The sequence below is a fragment of the Sorex araneus genome, chromosome 3 (genome assembly GCF_027595985.1).
Source record: "Sorex araneus isolate mSorAra2 chromosome 3, mSorAra2.pri, whole genome shotgun sequence".
NCBI lineage: Eukaryota > Metazoa > Chordata > Mammalia > Eulipotyphla > Soricidae > Sorex > Sorex araneus.
The window spans coordinates 6,547,433-6,567,814 of record NC_073304.1 but is presented as its reverse complement, the minus strand read 5'-3'; the positions used below and the strand labels follow the sequence as shown (position 1 = coordinate 6,567,814).

The 20,382-nt window shown below is 62.0% G+C and overlaps 1 protein-coding gene across 4 annotated transcripts in view; it reads right to left on the bottom strand.

The window, feature by feature from the left end:
• Positions 1-2,159: 2,159 nt before the first annotated feature.
• The window catches only part of SYNE3 (spectrin repeat containing nuclear envelope family member 3), a 71,451-nt gene continuing 53,228 nt past the window's right edge, over positions 2,160-20,382 (bottom strand). For all 4 annotated transcript variants that reach the window (XM_055133376.1, XM_055133378.1, XM_055133379.1 and 1 more), the window contains 9 exons: positions 19,931-20,074; positions 18,773-18,907; positions 15,669-15,830; positions 15,417-15,589; positions 15,180-15,309; positions 13,324-14,928; positions 9,749-9,898; positions 8,714-8,761; positions 2,160-3,891 (listed from right to left, as the gene is read on the bottom strand). In XM_055133376.1, the coding sequence (XP_054989351.1) occupies positions 3,691-3,891; positions 8,714-8,761; positions 9,749-9,898; positions 13,324-14,928; positions 15,180-15,309; positions 15,417-15,589; positions 15,669-15,830; positions 18,773-18,907; positions 19,931-20,074 (2,748 nt within the window). In that variant the 3' untranslated portion in view covers positions 2,160-3,690. The remainder of the gene's footprint in view (positions 3,892-8,713; positions 8,762-9,748; positions 9,899-13,323; positions 14,929-15,179; positions 15,310-15,416; positions 15,590-15,668; positions 15,831-18,772; positions 18,908-19,930; positions 20,075-20,382) is intronic.

Genomic DNA, 20,382 nt, shown 5'->3' with positions numbered 1-20,382 from the left:
CTTCTACAATACATGCATACATATATTCATATGCTCACACATACATTCATGTGCTTACATACATATACACTCATAATACACACACGTACATACACTCACACACATGCAGGCATACATGCACACACACGCACACATGCACACTGTCAGGCCCTTTGGCTCACACTGCATGCATGAGACCCCAGGGACAGTGAGCAGAGGGTCAGTCCCAGGTCAGCACACCAGGTCTTTAGGGGGCCCTGATACGTGTTTGTGTCTGATCTTGGCTCGGGTGCAGCAAAAGCTGCAACACTCTGCAGGACCTGGGGGGTGGGGAGGTGGGGCCCTCAGCTCCTGGGTTCCCCCTACGGGAACAGCCACAGCCCCTCCTTCCCCAGCAGGGTGGAAAGGAGGCTCTAGGCCATTCCTGAGAGGGGTCTGTCCCCTCTGGGGAATCCGAGACCCCTGTGAACGACTCCGGCCACTCTCTGGACAAGGCAGTTGAGCACTGACCAGAGAGCAGCTGTGACACTGCCATGGCACCATGATGAACAGAGCTGGGATGGCCTGTTCTAGAAGGTTCCAGAGGTTCTGGCTGGTCTGTTGTATGAGGGTTTTAGGTCATTAGCTGCTCAGGGTTTGTGAGTGCTTTTAAATTTAAAAACAAATCACTCTCTTTTCTTATGGAAGGGGTTTCTCTTGTGGCTGAAACCCAGGAAGAAAAGTTTTCATCCTTCGAATCCAGCCCTTGGGGGGCAACACCTGTGAGTTCTGTTGATGGCAGCCTCCTTCATGCCGGCCTGTCGGAGGCTGCATTCAGCTGTGAGTCTTAGAAACCCAAAGTCAAGGGGCAGGAGCAATAGCACAGCGGGTAGGGCATTTGCCTTGTACACGGCCAACCTGGGTTTGATTCCCAGCATCCCATAGGGTCCCCTGAGCACCACCAGGGGTAATTTCTGAGTGCAGAGCCAGGAGTAACCCCTGTGCATCGCCGGGTGTAACCCAAAAAACAAAACAAAACAAAACAAAGAAACCCAAAGTCAAGGCTCACACAGGGCCCCTGAGAAGTGGTGGGTAGTTTCAGCTCATCAGGTGAAAGAAACCAGGGCCATAGGTTCTAATTCTGACTCCACGAGCACAGTGCAGCTGCCAGAGCTCCAGCCACCGCAGGTCTAGTCCAGCAGGGAAAGGAAGAAGGGCACAGAAGAAAAAAAAATTGTGCTAGCTTCAGTCTCAAAAAGCAAAGGCCCCCCCCCCCCCCGCCTTACCAATCTTCACAAGGCTTCCCGTTTGCGATTCTCTGAGTAGAGTAACGCTTCAGGGACCCAAGGCAGGGCGACAGGGGAGGGAGCAGCCAGGGCATGTCCCCCACCACAGACTCCCGATGCGACTTCAGAGGAAGCCGGTGACACCTCCAGATTCACAGAGCAGGCGGGGCCTTGCCCTCCAGAGCTCTGGGCTGGCCCCCACCCAAGGGCCCAAATACACCACCCACCCAAAAACTGGCCAGTGGGGAAACGTGAGCTTCGCAGATAGGAATTCCCTGCCAGAAATTAACGGGGCCCGCCCCACTGCCCGGCTCAGGGCCGCCGTGGCACCCAACTCCTCTCCTCAGCCAGAGTGGGGCACCCACTCTCCTCTAGAAACCCAATCCACGTCTGGGTCTGCAAGCCTGAGAGACAGGGGAGTGGAGGGACAGCCAGGCGGGGACCCCGGCTTCCAAATCTCACACCGGTCATCCTACACTCCACCTGCTTCCGCCTCCAGTCGCCCTGCGACCTATCCCCACCTTTGTGTGTGTGTCAGACTTGTACACACGTGTGCACACACACATCACATGCACAAGCACGCACACACTTACACATGCATGCACACAGCACATATGCAAAGCATGTGTGCAAACATGCTCTCAGGCAAATACACATGTGCACAAACACACATGCAAGCACGTACACCCGTGAGTACGCCAGATGCCCACAAGCACGCACACATGCATACACGCATGCACACACAGACGCAGAGCTGAGGCGACGCTCTGGGGACAGAACCCAACATCTGAGAGTCGCCGCTGTGGCACAGCCCCCGTGGAGTCTGCAGCTGGGGCAGCTGTTCAGACCCACAGTCGTGGTCACGGTCCTTGCCGGCTCCCCGTTATCGGAATGATCACGCTTGGAGCCCAGAGGGTCGTTATATATTACAACTGTATTTATACGAAAGTAATGAAAATATCAATTCTCTCTTTTTTAAAAAAAATGTTATGCAAAAAGCAAATTATATGGCAGCAATATTGTTTTTTAAAAAAACAAACACAGAAAGACAGATGCTCCCACGCCCCACCTCCGGGGGGGTTTCTCCCTCCCCGAGGGCCCCCACCCCAGGCTGCCTTCCCCAAAGAAGGGCTAAAGTTCCAGGCCTGGGCGAGGCAGTGCTGAGTGTGAGGGCTTCGGGTGGCCCTGGGCGAGTCACCTCCCCTCTCTGAGCCTCAGTCTTTTCTCCTGTGAAGAGGGAGTGTGGCAAAGGCCCCACTTCCACCCCTCCAGGCCAGCGGAGCACAGGCAGGGCCACCCCGGCTAGGCCAGGGGGCCGGTTATGACTGGCCAGTGACCAGCAGGTCTGGGGGCTGAGTTCCGTACTTCCACAGACGTGCCCCAGAAGGCGCCTCTCCCCCGACTCCGGGGGGGGGGGGGCGGGTGACACGTCCCAGGGCATGGTGAGGGCCAGCCCATGCGGGGCAGGGCTCTCCTCTGTGGAAGGACCTTTCTGCTGTACCAATGACTCCAGTGTCCAGTGGCCCATTTGTAGCGGAACCGTTAAGGGCATGGCACCGTCTCTTTAAAAAGAAATGTGGCCTCGGTATCGGCAGGACTGGATCCTGGTACCAACCTCGGGAGCACCCCCCATTTCCCAGGGATGGGGGCAGAGCTGCCCGCCCCCCCCCTTGCGGGGATCCAGAGAGATCTGTGGCCCCTCTGGACTTGTGGGGGACATTTCAGAGGACCTGCCTCTTTCCACCGTCCCTCTGAGGGGAGGAGGGGACAGAAGGAGCTTGTCCACGGACCCTCACCCAACAAGGCAGGTGCCCCCGGCCCAGCTATGAACCCCAGAGCTGTGCACCCGGAACGTCCTGGGGTTCATCTGGATGCACCGGAATGGTGCATCTTGGTTGGGAGTGCCTCTCCGTCACGGCACACAGAAGCGATGGCTCAGTCCCGAGGCCTGGGGGGTCACTGCAGATGGTCCTCACTGATCTGTCCCGTCAAAGCTGAGCAGGGGTGCAGGGGCCCCCCACCGGCCGAGTCCCGAGTCCCGAGCCCCAAGCCTTCTCGCTGGTCTGAGCCGGCCCAGGGTGAAACAGGCGCAGGGCTGCGATGCCCGCGCCCTGGAGGTCTTCTCTCTGCTCTGACACGGGACGGTGAGTGGATGGTGGTGGGCGTCTGGGCCAAGAGGCGGTTACAGAAGGGACGCGACTCTCCCTGCTGTCCAGGGCTGACCACAGACCAAGGCAAAAGTGCGAGGAACCCTGAGGGTGGGCGAAGTGGCAGGAGGCGGCGGAGCCCCCCAGCTTCAGAGAGGACGCGGCGGCGGCGGCGGCGGTGGCCTCTCCACGTCCAGCGTCCGTGCGTCCCTGGCGCACGCCGTCCGTCCGCGCGGGCAGCAGCATCGTTGGGCGAGAGGAGCGGCCGCGGGTCGGTGGCGGGCGGTGCGGAGGGGCCGCTAGGTGGGCGGGGGCCCGCTGTAGTGGAGCATGAGCCGGAAGGAGCGCGCGAAGTTGTTGGCCCGCGCGCAGCTGCGACGCTCGTCCCCGGCCGGCAGCAGCAGCAGGAAGAGCAGGAAGAGCAGCAGCAGCAGCTGCAGGGGCAGCGCCGCGCACCACACGCGCTGCGAGAAGGAGCCGACGCCTCGCGGCCGCCGCGCCTGCAACACCGAAACAGCGGGGTGAGCGCGCGAGGGGGACCCCGGGCAGCGCGCCCCGCCGGGAACCCAACGGGCAACGCTCTAGGGCGGATTTCAGCAGGCATCGTTGTAGGGGGCCAGTGGGAGATGGGAACGTGCAGTTTCCGGGTGCCGGTGGCGCGTCCTGGTGACTCGCACTCGGTGTGGGTCCATGTGGGGTCCTGGCACCTAAGAGGTACTGGACGCTGCTGCCACCACGCTGCGCATCCACAGCCTCCTGCAGGGACTCAGGCTTCCCAGTGAGCACCCCCCCCCCGCCCTGCGCCCCTCGCCCACATCCAGAGGCCCAATGGGCTTGGCTGCAGTGGGGCTGCCCCGCTGTCTCGAGGGTCCGGCTGGGCTGTGGCTGCAAGCAGCGCGGGGACAGAGGTGACCGCTCAGAGACGGGCAGTGCAGCATGAGCGGGCTGGGAGACCGGACAGGGCATGGTGCAGACTCTAGGGCCACGGGACACCGCTCGGGAGCCCGAAGGCCTGATTCGCAGCACCCCTCAGTGTGCAGTACAGTCGGAGGGCTCCCTCCAGAGCCCCCGACGCTACACTCGAGTGACAGAGACGGTGACCAGGGTGGGCATGGTGGTATAGCCATGACAGTGAGGTTGGCGAGGATGGCGAGAAGGATGAAGGGAACGATGAGGAGATATGGAGGAAACGGGGGCACCTGAGGCCACGGTGATGGCAGCGCTGGTGGAGGTGAGGTGACAAGGATAAAGACGGGGACTGTGGTGTGGGGCCGGGGCTTGCGGACACGGTAACACAGGGTCCGCGGGAACCGCCCGTGTGTAGACAAGGCCTCCGGGATGCACAGCGCGTCTGCATCCCGCGCACAGAGCAGTGGGGGCGGGGGGAGGGCTGCGGTGGGGATGGTGATGGAGAGATGCGGGGAAGCCGCCAGTGTGACCATGGAGAGGGTGATGACGACAATGACGGTAAGGGTAACGGGGGCACCGGTGGGGAGGACGGGGAGGATAATGCGAGTGATGGTGGCACTGATGGTGTAGACGGTGGTGTTGATGGTACAGGTGGTGGTGGGATTTTTGTTGTTGTTGTTGCTTTTGGGGTCACACCCAAGGATGCACAGGGGTTACTCCTGGCTCATGCACTCAGGAATTACTCCTGGAGGTGCTTGGGGGACCATGTGGGATGCTGGGAATCGAACCTGGGTTGCCTGCGTCCAAGGCAAACGCCCTCCCTGCTGTGCTATGGCTCCAGCCCCAGATGGTGGTGTTGAGAGTAAGGATGGTGGTAGTGGGGGGCGGGGTGGGATTGAGGGAGGTTCTGGCCAGAGCCCTGCATGGCCTCTCAGACCTCATCTATACTCATGCCCCCACCCTCTCCTCCATACCGACAGCTGCAGCCTCTAGTGCTTCCACACAGCACGGCCCTTACATGTGATCTTGGAAAACACACATTGAACCCTCACAACATTGCTTCTGGCTGCATCGATTTTGGCAGTGGCCCCAGGAGAGAGGGATGGGGTGGCGGCAGCATGGGAAGGCGCGTCAAGGCTTCAAGCTCTCCCTGACACCCCCACCCCTGAAGTGCGTCCCACATGGACTCGGGGGCCTCCCCACCCCCCTGCCCCTGCACCTGGGCAGGTCCCACATGGACTCAGAGGAGGTTTCCCCTGCCTCCCTCGACACCCGGCAGCCAGGCAGGTCACACGTGGACTCAGAGGTCCCCCAAGGGGCTACTGATCCCACTCAGGAGACAGGAAGAATACACCCCCCCTCCACACACACACACACACACACACACACACACACACACACACCCCTTACAGAGGAAGCAAGGACAGTCTGGCCTTTCCGGGGGAAACACCCTCGAGGTCCACAGGCTGGGCAGCCAGGCCTGGTTGGTGCAGCCCAGGGCAAACGGTTGGAATTAGAGGCCCGGGGCTGCCGTGTCCTGGTGGAAAAGCCGAGCCACACTGCTGTGGCGGGAATGAGGTTGCAGTGGGACCCGCGACCCCCTTAGGCCCTACACACTAGGGTCCCTGGATATCAGCGCAAGGAAAGGCATTCTCCACTCGCTCTGCCACCTGGGCTGACAGCCCGGCCAGCCACACCAGCCAGTGCCCCGGGGGCCTTGACGCTGCCCAGGTGCCCCTGCAGGACGGCCGCCCAGCGAGGCCATCTCCCTGCTAAAGCTCCGTGTAAGGCGTGTCCCTGGGCTCCGAGGCCATCGCGACAGGAAGAGCAGTAACAAGCTCCAGGTCTGCGCCCTGCGGGCTGGCAGAGCCAACGGTTCTGCACAGCCCATGTAGGCAGCTGCAGGCTGAATCTGGATTATTCCGTGTATGCAAACGCGTGGGATGACGCAGGAACATAGCTAAAGCTCTCAATGGCTGGCTGCCCGGGGAGCAGAAAGCCTGCAGTACCCACTGCTCCGTTGGCAATTAGCGAGGGTGAGTGGCCCGCACGCCCCCTCTCCAGCCCTTTCAGCTCCGGACTGAAAATAATATACGGAATGTACTTAAATTGGCAAGATTACAGCCTCTGCAGACAAGCACCTACGCGCTACCCGGGAGGCCCGCGGGCACTGTGCAAACAAGCAAGTGGGCACTTATGCCTATGCGCATGCGCACATCCCAGCCAGGGCAAACACAGGTGAGTGCTTATGGCTACACAGGAGCGAATGTCCTATCCCGGGCAAACACCTGCTGATGCGCCTGCCTACGCGCATGTGCACATCCCATCCACAGGGCAAACACCTGCGGGCGCTCCGGCCTGTGCGCATGCGCACGTCCCATCCTCTGCAATCACTGGGCCACTGCGCACAGTCGGCCCCCAGCTGCATCTCCTTTGCTCCTAAAAGCACAGCAGGGTCGAGTCTGCGGGTCCTCCGTGGCAGGGCAGGGGGGAACCCACTACGCACAATCCAAAACCGGTCTTGCGACCCGTCCTCGGGCCCTGTGACCCGCCCTGGGGCCCTGTGCACGCCAACGCGGGAGCCAGGATTGGAATCCCAGTGACAGCTGCGGCGGTTCTCAAAGCACGGCCCCGCCCGCAGCCTCGGCAGCCCCGGGCATCTTGCTAGAAAGGCGGGTGCTGGACCACCCGAGGCCTGGATGGACCCAGGCAGCTGGGCTGAGACCCGGGTCCGATCTGCGCTTTGGACAAGTTGGTCAAGAACCGGTTCCCGGGGCTGGCGGCCAGGGGCCTTCCACACCAGCCAGGACCCAGCTCCGGGGTCTTCCCAGCGGAGCCCCCGCAGCTGATTTCTTTAGCCACTGACGCTGGCCTGCTCTGCGCAGGCTGGGGAGAGGCGCTCCTGTGGGCCTCAGACACCACGGACCCGGAAGCTGTGAAGACCCCCACGCTGGGGCACCCAGCACCCTCAGAGCCGGACACTCCACACAGTACTGAGCAACGCCCCCCACACGTGTGACCCCTCACTGCCCCAGTCGGGCTGCAGAACCACCCAGGTGCTACTCTGTTCTCTGAACAGTGCTGGGACAGACAAGAGAAGATGTTTGGGGGTAGTCAGGTGGGTGGATGGACGGATGGATAGATGGGGGAGTGAATGGATGGAGAGATGGTGGATGGACAGATGGGCGGGTGAATGGAAGCATGGATGGACGAATGAATAGGTGGATGGACAGAAAATGGATGGATGAAGGGACAGATGCGTGGATGGATGGAGAGATGGATGAGTGGGTGGATGGATGGAGGGATTGACCGACAGATGGATGAAGGTTGGACCCAGGGCTTTGAACACCCTCCACGGACCCCTCCCCAAGCCTGTTCTGGGGGCCAGTGCCTACTGTCCCGGCTCCCTCTCTCAGAAATACTCCCTGAGCACTGACTGCATGCCTGTAGGCGGGGCTCCCAACCGGAGCGGGGCTTGGAGCGTGGGAGCTGGAGGCAAGCGGACACTCAGTCCTGGACCCCACGTTTCCCCAGGAACCCCAAGGCTCTTCCTCGGGGGAAGCACAAGGCACTGGGCACCCGTGGGACCTGCACACGCAGCAGTGCCCAGGCTGGAAGAGCCACAGGGCAGCGCCACGGCACAGGTGGGGAGGCCGCGTCCCGACAGACAGAGGAGCTGGCCAGCCAGAGCAGCCATCCATGAGCACCCTGCCCGGCCCAGGGAGCATGCGCGACACAGCACCCGCTGCACCCCAGGGAGTTTTAGTCAGAGGACAAGAGACCCCACGGGGGCCAGACTCTGCTGTGTGAGCCATTCAGCAGAGGCTAAGGTCTGGGAGAGACCCCGCAGGGCCGGAGTGTGCCGGGTGAGACCCCTCAGGGCTGGACTTGCCATGTGAGCCATTCAAAGGTGCCTTCCCCAGCTTCCCAGGGGCCCCTTAGAGCTGGGGGTCCTTTGATGCTGGGGCCCTTTAGTGATGGGGGCCCTTTAGAGCTGGGGCCCTTTAGACCTGGGGGTCTTTGGTGCTGAGGGCCTACTAGAGCTGTCAACTGTCCGTCCCTTCCGTCTGGGAGCTTCTGCGCGGGCCCTGCTGAGACCTCTGTGCCCCACACCTGCCTCTTCGTCCCCACTGAGCCCCGGAATCACGCCCTGCTCTGGGTCCGCCTGGGATGGCCCTGGGGCCTGCCACACCAAGAGGACCTTGTTTGGGACGCGAGGCCCCGGCCCCTGTCACCTGCACCACTCTGGAACTCCCGGGCTGATCCCACCAATGTTCTTAGACGTCCCGGAACCTTCCAGAAAGCCCAGGCATCCTGCCCAGCGCCCCTCTGACGCCCACCCCAGCGGGCAAGCAGACAACACACACACACACACACACACACACACACACACACACACACACACACACGTACCTTCTGCGTCGCCTGGAACCCGGCCGGCTGCCCTGGAGAATCCTGCGTCTGTTATTTTAGGGAAGGAGAGGAAAAGGGGGGGCGTGAGGCGAGGGGGCCGGTCCCCGCAGAGCCGTAATGGAATATTCATGTGCTCGGGTTTCCTTCCCCTCCAGTCTGCACAGGCCACAGGTCCAGCCAGCAGGTACCGTTTTAATGAGCGTCCCCGCTGGGAAGGCCAGGTGGGCCCCGTCTGGGAAGGTGGCTGGGCCGAGGGACTGTCCACCTGGCTGGGGCCGAGCTGACACCTAGTGGCCGATGAAGGCCAAGCAAGGCGGCTGTACCCAAGCTTCGGAGTTGGGGTTGCAGGTCCTGGGGAGGGGGTCCTAGACTAGGGGGTCCTTGGGGATCACGCCCCCGCCACCCTTCTGTGCCTCAGTGTCCCCTCACATCCCAGGAAATCAGCACCTTCAGGGGGCTGGAAAACAGCATTCATGGCGACAGTGCCTATTAATTCATTTCAGGGTACCCCTGCTACTCCTGCCGCAGTGCTCAGGGGGTCCAGAGCCCGCTGCCAGTGACACTCGGCCTCCCTGTGTGGGCCTGACAGCTCGGTGCTGAGCCCAGGGAGGCGGTGGACTCGGGGCCTCTGAGAATCTGCAGAGCGTGAAGTGCTGGCCCGGCACACGGCCACTGGGCTCGGAGTCAGGAGTCAGACCTGAGCACCACCGGGTGTGGCCCCCAAACAAACAAACCTGGCTCAGGGCCAGGCAGTGCTCCAGCCTCGGGGACCCGTACTGGCCCCTACGGCCCCTCATTGGATGTTACTGCTGTTCCGTCTGGTCGGACACAGGCAGAGGGGGTGCAGAGAACCCGGGGGAGGGGGCCTAAGACTTCCTAGCTGCCCTCTGGGGGCGGAGCCACTGCAGGACTCAGCGGGGACCCCCACACCGAGGCCTCAGCGCAGCTGCACCCAAAGGTGTTGTCTCTAGGGCTCATCCCCCAGGGTGGCAGGGGGCGCCCTGCTAAGCCCCCCGCCCTGGGCGCAGCACCCACCAGCAGGTGGCCGGCGTCCTCCAGCTTGGACTTGTACAGCATCCACTGGTAGCGCAGGTCCTCCAGCTCCTCCCGGGAGCACCCCTCGGGCCCCAGGCGAAGGAGGTTCTCAAAGAGCTGCTGCCCCTCCAGCACCCTCGTCTCCAGCTCCTGCCGAGAAACGCAGACTGTGAGCCCCTCCCGCGCACCCCAGGGCCCCCAGCTCAGCGGAGCACGTCCAGGCCAAAGCAAGGCCCGGGCTTTCCGGAATGTGCCAGCAGCGGCACTGCGGCCCTCCCCGTGGTCACTTCCGGCTTGACGAGGGCTCCGCATCTTCTACCAAGGCGCTGCCAGCTTCCAGGCTGCAGGAAAAGCCTGCTGGGGGCACTTTGTTTTCCTTTTTGGGTCACACCGGCGATGCTCAGGGGTTACTCCTGGCTCTGCACTCAGGAATCACTCTGGGCGATGCTCGCGGGGACCATACAGGACGCCGGGGATCGAACCTGGGTCAGCCGTGTGCAAGGCAAATGCCCTCCCCGCCGTGCACTCCGGCCCCATGCAGGCACTTTTTAAGCAGGACGCACAGGGCTGAGAACATGCTGCTGTGCCCCCCCGGTTCAGAGTCAGGCCTCGAGAGGGGGTGAGGCGTGGGCATGTGGGTGTCACTGCTTGGCACCCCTGGCTCCGCCCCTGCCCCCAGCTGTGCGAGGGGGCCAAGTCGCTGTGGTACTCGGAGCATGCACAGAGCGCTGGAGTCGGTGCAGGGGCCGAGAAGGGAGAATCTGAGCAAAGAGGGGGTGGGAAGGGCATCCCGGGGCCAGGCTTCTCCCCAGGACAACACACTGAGAACGTCTCTCCCTCACTGGAAAGCTGCATTGAACAGGGGGTGGAACTCCCACACCACCCAGCTACGCCACTTCTCGGCGTCTCCCCCCAAAATACAAAAGCATTCATTCCAGAGGATCTCCAATTCATCGCAATGTTTAGCCAGGAGCAGAAGCAATGCAAAGGTCCAACCATGGTTGAGTGGATACAGAAATTGTGGTCTAAAGACACAATGGAATACTACGCAGCTCTTAAAAAGGACAAAACCTGGCATTTGCCATATCATGGAGGGAACTAAAGGATGTGCTGCCAGTCAGAAGGAAAGGGAGAGGCACAGAACTCTCTTCCCAAAGGTGGGACTTAAACACAGCACAGGGGCTGCAGAGATGGTCCAGTGGGTAGGGCACTTGTCTTGCATGCAGCCAACCTGGGTTTGATCCCCGGCACACCTTATGGTCCCCTAAGCTCCGCCAGGAGTGATCCCTGAGTGCAAGCTAGGTGTAAGCCCTGAGCATTGCTGGATGTACAACCCCACGAAAAAATATAAATCACAGAAATAAAGGTACCAGCACAGGAGCAGCAAATGGCCAAAGCAACAGAACTCAGGAGCTGGTCCACAGAACTGAACTTGGGTCACGGGTGGAAAAGAGGGGACCTCTGGGACCTCGGTGGGGAGGAAGTGGGTACTCTGGGGGGAGGCGTGTGGAATGATGTATGCACGAAACCAGCACCAACGGGATTATAAATTACAGTGCCAAATAAAGCTTAAAAATAATACTTAAGGGGCTGGAATGATAGCACAGCGGGGAGGGCATTTGCCTTGCATAAGGCCGACCCGGGTTCGACTCCCAGCATCCCATATGGTCCCCTGAGCACCGCCAGGGGTAATTCATGAGTGCAGAGCCAGGAGTTACTCCTGTGCATCGCCAGGTGTGACCCAAAAAACAAAATAATAATAATAATAATAATAATAATAATAAAGCTGGGGAGATAGTACAGTGGGTAGGGTGCTTGCCTTGCACATGGCCGACCCAGGTTCAAATCCCCAGACCACATATGGTCTCCCGAACACCACTCGGTTGATCCCTGGGCTCTGAGCCAGCAGTCAGCCCTGAGCACAGCCAGGTGTGACCAAATGCCTCCCCCCAAAAAAAAAATTTAAAAAAATCTTGCTAATTTCATAAGAACAGATAAGAAAAGAAAAAATATTTTAAAATTTTAAATGGAGGCTGGAGCAATAGTATAGCAGATAGGGCACTTATCTGCCTTGCACACAGCCGACCTGGGTTCGATCCCCGGCATCCCATAGGGTCCCCTGAGCACTTCCAGGAGTAATTCCTGAGTGCAGAGCCAGGAGTAACCCCTGAGCATCACTGGCTGTGACCCAAAAAGAAAAAAAAATGTATATATATATATTTTTTTAATTTAAGCTAAAATATTTTAATGTATTTCAAAAAACCACCAAGACCCCAGAAAGGCCTCCAGAGCCAGATGACCAGGGAGCCCTCTCAGGCCCAGCCGAGGGCAGCACAGAACTGGGAGCCCACCCACTGGGGGTGCACCGTGGGAAGATCAAAGCTCTGGGTAGCTCCCGGGGTATGGGGCACAGAGGCCACCTCCAGGTTTGGCCCCGTGGAGCCCGGGGACTGCTGTCCTTCTTCGAGACTCCAGGGGACTGAGGCCAGGAACTCAGGCTCAGGGGAACTTGCCCGCTCCAGCCCCACAGCCCCGTGGCCAGGACTCACGTGCTCTCTGCAAAGGGGTGACCCCGGGGTGGGGGGAATGACTGACGCCCCGCTGGGTGAGACGCTCTCCCATGAGCCGTCAGAGCAGCTGCCAGACACGGGGCAGCAGACCCTGGGACCACAGCCCGGCCCCCTGGACAGGTGCCACGGGGCTCTCAAGACTCAGGAATCAGCTTCAGAATTGACGGACACAAGCGCCACTGAGATGGGTTCACAGGACAGTGCAAAAGCAGAGGAGACGCAGCTAAAGAGAGAATCAGGTGAACGGAAAGCATGACGACGAGACAGGGCTGCGGGGATTCTCGGGGTGCTGGCTCCTGCTCTGACCGTAAATGGGCCAGAGAGAGGGAGAGAGAGGGGGAGAGGGAGAGAGAGAGAGAGAGAGAGAGAGAGAGAGAGAGAGAGGGAGAGAGAGGGAGGGAGAGGGAGAGGGAGACAGAGGGAGGGAGGGAGAGAGAGAGAGAGAGAGAGAGAGAGAGAGAGAGAGAGAGAGAGAGAGAGAGGGAGGGAGGGAGGGAGGGAGAGAGTGCAGAAAGAGTACCAGGGACGGGTACTTGCACACGGCCAACCCAGCACCACACATGGTCCCCTTGAGCACTGCCAGCAGTGATCCCTGAGCACAGGGCCAGGGGGAAGCCCTGGGCACTATTGGCTCTGGCTCCCCAAAACAATGAACAAATAAAAATGCCTCAGGCCCTGCCCTGCGCCCTCGTAGCCGGGCCTGCCACAGGCTGTGTGGTACTTGGCATGATTAAGGGTGAAGATTTCCAAGCTGGGGGATGGAGGGGAGGAGAGGGGAAGGGGAGAAGAGAAGGGAGGGAGGGGGCGGGGGAAAGGAGGGGAGGAGGAGGGAAAGAATTTTTTAAAATTTCTTCCAAAATCTTTGAACCCCCAAATTCAAAAATACATATATTATTACAGACAGGAGAGAGTCGGGAGGACTCCAGAGGGACCTCCAGTGCTCCGTGCGCTGAGGGACTCCCCAGTGGGGCCATTAAGCTGGGGCCCTTCCAGGGACACACTGACCTGCAGCCTCGTCCCCTGGGTCCTCATGTCCTTGGCTGTCTCTGACCTCGTGGTGGCAATTTTAGCCAGCTCGGCGTTTTCCACCTGCAGCCACTGCTGGAAGCTTCTCAGGAGCTGGGGGAGACCCCCACAGCCGTCGGCGTCTTCCCGGAGCTGGGGCAGCCTCTCGCGGCCATTGGCACGTTCCCGGAACTGGGGGAGCCCCTCTTGGCCACTGGCGTCTTCCCGGGGCCAGAGGAGCCCCCCTGGGCCACTGGTGTCTTCCCAGGACTGGAGGAGCCCCCCACGGCCACTGGTGTCTTCCCGGGACTGGGGGAGCCCCCCACGGCCACTGGTGTCTTCCCAGGACTGGAGGAGCCCCCCACGGCCACTGGTGTCTTCCCGGGACTGGGGGAGCCCCCCATGGCCACTGGCATCTTCCCAGGACTGGAGGAGCCCCCCACGGCCACTGGTGTCTTCCCAGGACTGGGGGAGCCCCCCACGGCCACTGGTGTCTTCCCGGGACTGGGGGAGCCCCCCACGGCCACTGGTGTCTTCCCGAGACTGGGGGAGCCCCCCACGGCCACTGGCATCTTCCCGAGGCTGGAGGAGCCCCCCACGGCCACTGGCATCTTCCCGGGTCTGGAGGAGACCCCCACGGCCACTGGTGTCTTCCCGGGACTGGGGGCGTCCCCCATGGCCACTGGTATCTTCTCCGCATTGGGGGAGCCCCCCACGGCCACTGATGTCTTCCCGGGACTGGGGGAGCCCCCCACGGCCACTGGTGTCTTCCTGGAGCTGGAGGAGACCCCCACGGCCACTGGTGTCTTCCCGGGACTGGGGGAGCCCCCCATGGCCGCTGGTGTCTTCCCGGGACTGGGGGAGCCCCCCACGGTCGCTGGTGTCTTCCCGGGACTGGGGGAGCCCCCCACGGCCACTGGTGTCTTCCTGGAGCTGGAGGAGACCCCCATGGCCACTGGTGTCTTCCCGGGACTGGGGGAGCCCCCCACGGCCACTGGTGTCTTCCTGGAGCTGGAGGAGACCCCCACAGCCACTGGTGTCTTCCCGGGACTGGGGGAGCCCCCCACGGTTGCTGGTGTCTTCCTGGTGCTGGGGGAGCCCCCCACGGTCGCTGGTGTCTTCCCAGTGCTGGGGGAGCCCCCCACGGCCACTGGTGTCTTCCCGGGACTGGGGGAGCCCCCCACGGCCACTGGCATCTTCCTGGAACTGGAGGAGACTCCCACGGCCATTGGTGTCTTCACGGGGCTGGGGGAGACCCCCACGGCCACTGGTGTCTTCCAGGGACTGGGGGAGCCCCCCACGGCCACTGGTGTCTTCCCAGGACTGGGGGAGCCCCCCACGGCCACTGGCATCTTCCCAGGACTGGGGACGTCCCCCACGGCCACTGGTGTCTTCTCCGCATTGGGGGAGACCCTCACGGCCACTGGCATCTTCCTGGAGCTGGAGGAGCCCCCCACGGCCACTGGTGTTTTCCTGGAGCTGGGGGAGCCCCCCATGGTCGCTGGCGTCTTCCCGGTGCTGGGGGAGACTCCCAGGGGAGCCTGCATCTTCCTGGTGCTGGGGGTTTGCGGCAGGACCCCCTGCATCTCCCCAAAGCCAACCAGCCTGCAGGGACATGGGTGAGAGTGAGCTGTGGGGTGCGCCCCGTCGCTTCACTCTCATCCTCTGTGCGAGTTACATGCTCAGGGGCCCCCTACCACACCCGTTCCACAGCTCTGAGCCCCAGCCCGGCGTGGGGCACATCAGTACTCCTGGGGGCGAGGGACCCCGATGCCTGGGGGGCGTCTCTGCCTCTGGGGACACGGGCAGGGGTGAGTGGTGGGGCAGGGCGGGGCGCTGTGGGTCCCAACACTCACCCGCCCAGCGGGCCGGGGCACGGGCCGGACCGGGTCCAGGAGAAACCCATCCTTGGGGATGCTGTTGGTGAAGATGGTCCTGGGCGGCCCCGCCCCCGCGCCCCGCGGGGGGCTCGGGTTCCGCAGGAGGCTGAAAGACACGCGGCGGCTGGGTCAGCGCCTGCCCCCCTGGCGGTCCCATCACTCACTCGGGAACGTTCCCCGGGCCCCGCCCCGCGCGCCCGGCCCCGCCCTCACCTGAGCAGCCGCTCCTCCAGCATCCTCAGCGCATCCCATGCCTCCTGCAGCTGCCGCAGCTCCTCCTGCACCAGCGCGCCCCCTTCCGGCGAGGACGAGTCCACCACCTGGCGGCCGAGCCCCCAGAGCAGCGACAGGTGCGCCTCCTTCTCGGGAAGCTTGGCCAGCAGCCCCTGCGGGACATGTGACCGTGAGGACCCCGGCCTGGGGCGGCAGGGGGGAGGCTCCGTGACCCCGGGGACCCGCCCTTACCTCGACCTCCGCCTCTCGGGGCTCGGCACCCCACGCCTCCGTGTCCTCGCTGTGGGACCCCAGCTTCTGCGTGGCCACGGCCACCCACTGCCGCAGCTCCTGCAGCTGGTGACTGAAGGTGCAGTGTGTGCGCACGATCTGCTGACAGCTGTCCACCAGGCCCTGCGCGACAGCCCCGCCATCCTGAGATCCTGGCCCACGCCACCCCACGGGCCCCCACACCTGCCTAGGGGAGGATCCCCGGGAGCAGCCATGATGCTCCCGTCTGCTTGAGGTGCTGGTCCCCGGTTGGACGTTCTTTAAAATACAGACCCCCGGGGCTGCAGCGATAGCACAGCAGGGAGGGCATTTGCCTTGCACATGGCCGACCCGGGTTCGATTCCCAGCATTCCATAGAGTCCCCTGAGCACTGCCAGGAGTAATTCCTGAGTGCAGAGCCAGGAGTCACCCCTGTGCATCGCTGGGTGTGACCCAGAAAGCAAAAAAAAAAAAAAGTAAAATACAGACCCCTGGGGCTGCAGCGGTAGCACAGCGGGGAGGGCATTTGCCTTGCACATGGCCGACCCGGGTTCGATTCCCAGCATCCCATATGGTCCCCTGAGCACTGCCAGGAGTAATTCCTGAGTGCAGAGACAGGAGTAACCCAGTGCATCGCTGGGTGTGACCCAAAAAGCAAAAAAAAAAAAAAAAAAAATTAAAAATAAATAAATAAAATGTGGCCCCAAGGTGTCAAGGGATGATAGCACAGCCAGGAGGGCACCTGCCTTGCATGTGGCCAGCCGGCTTTGATGCTCAGCACCCCACAAGCGCCAGGAGTAACCCCTGAGCATTGCCAGGTGTGGCCCCAAAACAAAACAAAACAGACCAAAATAAATTTTAAAAAAAAGGGCCCAGGGAGAGAGCTGAAGTCTGGCATGTGCAAGGGTCCCAGTGGCCCTGCGGCTGTTTAACCCTGAATTAACGAAGGAGCCAGAGAGATAGTTCAGTGGGTTGAGTGTTTGCACACAGCTGATTTGGGTTCAGTCCCTGGCATCCATATGGCCCCCCATAGGGTCCCCCGAGCCTGCCAGGAGTAAGCCCTGAGCACAGAGCCAGGAGTAAGCCCTGCCAGGTGTGGCTCAAAAACTAAAAAGAAAAAAATAAAATCATGGCTCCAAATTGGGGCCAGAGAACGTGGCTCCGGTGGTGAAGGGTGCGTTTCATACATTCCAAGCTCAAGGCTCCCTCTGGGAGCACCGAACTCTGAGTGTGGTCCCCACGCCACCACCTCCCTGTCTCCCTGCTCAGGAATCACTCCTTGTGGTGCCTGGGGTCGAACCCAGTCCGCTCTGTGCAAGGCAAGCACCCTTCCCGCTGAGCCACCGCTCTGGCCCTGGTCACGCTCAGTTCACGCTTTTTCTTTTTTTTTCTTTTTTTTTTTTTTTTTGCATTTTGGGTCACACCCGGGGTTACTCCTGGCTCTGCACTCAGGAATTACTCCTGGCAGTGCTCGGGGGACCCTATGGGATGCTGGGAATTGAACCCGGGTCAGCCGCGTGCAAGGCAAACGCCCTCCCCGCTGTGCTATTGCTCCAGCCCCTCATGCTTTCTGATGAAACGGTGCATCTAGTCCAGGAAGCCCGAGGGCTGAGCCGGGGCTTCCCGCATCTCCCCTCTGCCGGCCGCCCCCGGGGCCCCTCGGCTGATCAGTTCCAGGGTGTCGCCCCCTGCCAGGCTCGGCACGGCACCGCAGCGTTTGCTGAGCCAACGATGCTGCGAGAGCCTGAGGCGCGCCAGGATGCGAGCACCGTGCTCCCACAGAACCGAGATGCTGCGAGCTCAGCGCACGGCCGCCTGGGGGGTGCAGCTGCCTGGGGCGACGGGAGTTGACCCCGGCCCTCCCTGTGCGCAGACGCAGAGGATCCTGCCGTTTAAATAACCCGTGCACGGCGCCTGTGGAACCCCAAGAGTGCTCTGTGGTTCGCAGCGGACCCCTGTTCCAGAACCGCCTGTGAGGGCGGGGCGGGCTCCTCCTTCCTCCCGCCTGAGCCGCTGGATTGTGCGGGGACCTTTTTTTTTTCTGCTTTTTTGGGTCACACCCGGTGATGCTCAGGGGTTACTACTCCTGGCTCTGCACTCAGGGAATGATTCCTGGCAGTGCTCGGGGGGACCCTATGGGGTGCCGGGGATTGAACCCGGGTCGGCCGCATACAAGGCAAACGCCCTACCCGCTGTGCTATCGCCCCAGCCCTTGTGTGGGGAACTTACCCTACCTGTGAGTTTAAGGATTGCCACGGGGAGCTCAGGGGGAATTGTTAGCCGGCCGCCGACAGGTGGGGAAATATTTATCTATCTATCTATTTATTTATTTATTTATTTATTTATTTATTTATTTTTGTCGGGTACACAGCCAGCGAGACTCGGGGGTTACCCCTGGCTCTGCACTCAGGAATCCCTCCTGGCAGGCTCAGGGGGCCTTTAGGTGGTGCCGGGGATGGGACCCAGCTCAGCGGACTCCCCTTCGCTCCGGCTTGGAGGCTGGGAAACTCTTAGACCAGGCTGGCTTGAGGCCGAAAGCCAGCTCTGCAGTCCCAAGCCCTTGACTCGCGAGAGGACCGGGGCCTCCCTCCAAGTCTGCAGGCGCACACGTGAATGTGTGCATGCATGCATGTGTGTGTGTGTGAGAGAGACGGAGGGAGGGCTGGAGCCAGCCCGTGTTCTCAGGCCAGACTGGAAGGAGCCTCCAGTTTCCTGGCCTCTGCTTGCACACAGCGGTCCAGTGCGGACAGACGGCAGAAGGCGGCCACCAGGGGGCGCTGCAGATGAGGCCTAAGCCGGGCCTGAGTGGACCCGCAGCGCTCGGACCCCCATGGCCTCAGCTCCCGAGAACCCCGTATGTTCACTACCCATCCGCCCTGAGAAGGGCACCCCAGGGAGGGCAGGGGCGCAGAGGCCGAGCTGCCTGCTCCTGCACCTCCATCCTCAGCCCTGCTGGGGGTGGGGGGCTGTGTCACACAGGACTCAAGTAAGTGCTGGATGGGCCGGGGCAGGAGAAAGAGGCAGAGCAGGGGGCAGGGGCGGGGCTCCAGAACCCGGGCACCCCGCGGCCGGAGCAGCGGGCTCACCTCCAGAGATCTCTGCAGGGCCTGGAGGTCTATGGAGAGTTGGTCCAGCTGGAGCTGGTGCTGGCGGTTCCCCTGGATAAAGGGTCTGGTGGCCTCCACCTGCACGCTCAGGTCCAGCGCCTCGTCCCGCAGCCCCTGCGGTCGGGAGGGAGTGAGGGGACGGGTCCTTCCTGGCTCTCGGGGAGGAGTGAGGGGACAGGGTCCTTCCTGGCTCTGTGGTGAAGGCCGGTCAGCCTGGGGCAGGTGGGAGGGGGTGTCTAGGGAGGCTCACTCCAGGAAGGCGGGGTGCCCTGACCCAGCGGCCACACCCCATGCAGCCCCACCCCCGACCCGGGACACCTGAGCTGCTCTGGGCAGGACCCTGTTGCCTCGTGTGCATCAGCAGGGCAGCAGGCCCCTTCTCCAGGCCGCAGGCATTTCCAAGTGCTCGCTCTTGGGGGGCTCCCAAGCAGTGCTCAGAAGATCTGGGTGCCTCACTAGGGATTCTTGGCCAACCAGGCCGTGCAAAGGTCCGAGGATATGGTGTGGCCGGGGCCCTGCAGGGCCGGAGAGACCCAGGTCCCACCTCTGGGGCTGCACACCAGCAAGGCTCGAGGGACCACGTGGTGTCAGGACTCAAACCCCAGCCAGGGCCGAGCCTGCACCCTGACTGCTCTAATATGTCCCAGACCCACATTTATGTTTAAGCCTCAATTTGGGACCTCTCCCTGCCAAAGGCCATCTGGGTACTTGTGACATCATGGGTGGGCCCTGCGCTCCAGGGGACAGGCCACGGCGGCCTCGGTGTCCATCCTGCCACGCACAGGACCAGGCCATGCGGACTCGAGAGCCTGACACCGCCCACAGGCCGACACAGCCCCAGGCGGGACGGAGGCCTCTGGTTCTGGAGGGGAGGCTGGGCCCCCTGAGCAGAGTGAGACGGGGGACGCACAGCACAGGCCAAGGGCAGCGTCTGACTGGGAGCTGGGCAGGCTCGTGCAGCGGGTGTGGGCTGAGCGCCCCCTCCCCCCCAGCGGTGGGGCTCGGCCCCTGGGCAGAGGCTGCGGGGAGGAGGCCAGGAACCAAGCGAGCAGGCAAGCCCCTGGGCAGGCGCTGCCCGGCGGGCTGTTCCGGAGCGGGCCCCTGTCTCTAGGCACCGGACCCCACAGCCGCCCTCACCTGAAACTTCAGAAGCTGGACCTGCTTCCCAGGAAGGTCCCACTGAAGCCCCTTGTTGGCTTGGATCCTGGCCTGGAGGTCCAGAAACTTCTCCTTCAGGGACTGAAAAGCGGCTGCAAAGTCTTCGTGCTGAGCAAGCACACTCTGCAAGACCCCCGGGCCGCACGCGGGTGAGCTCTCCGCAGGGACACCTGTCCGCACAGCCCGACTGCTCTCTCCCCGCTCGCTCCTGGCCAGCTCGCTCTTAGGTGCCACCTCCACCAGGCAGGCCTCCTGGAACCCTGGAGGAGGTTGAATGCCCCTCCACAGTGTGACCAGTGTCCTCACAGAACAGTTGTTCTGGCTTCTTCCATGCTGCTTCCCAAATCCCTACCCAATACCAGTCCTGTGAATAAAGTTTTATTGAGACATGGCCTCATGTCACAAGGGCAGAGCTGAGTCGTGCGATGGAG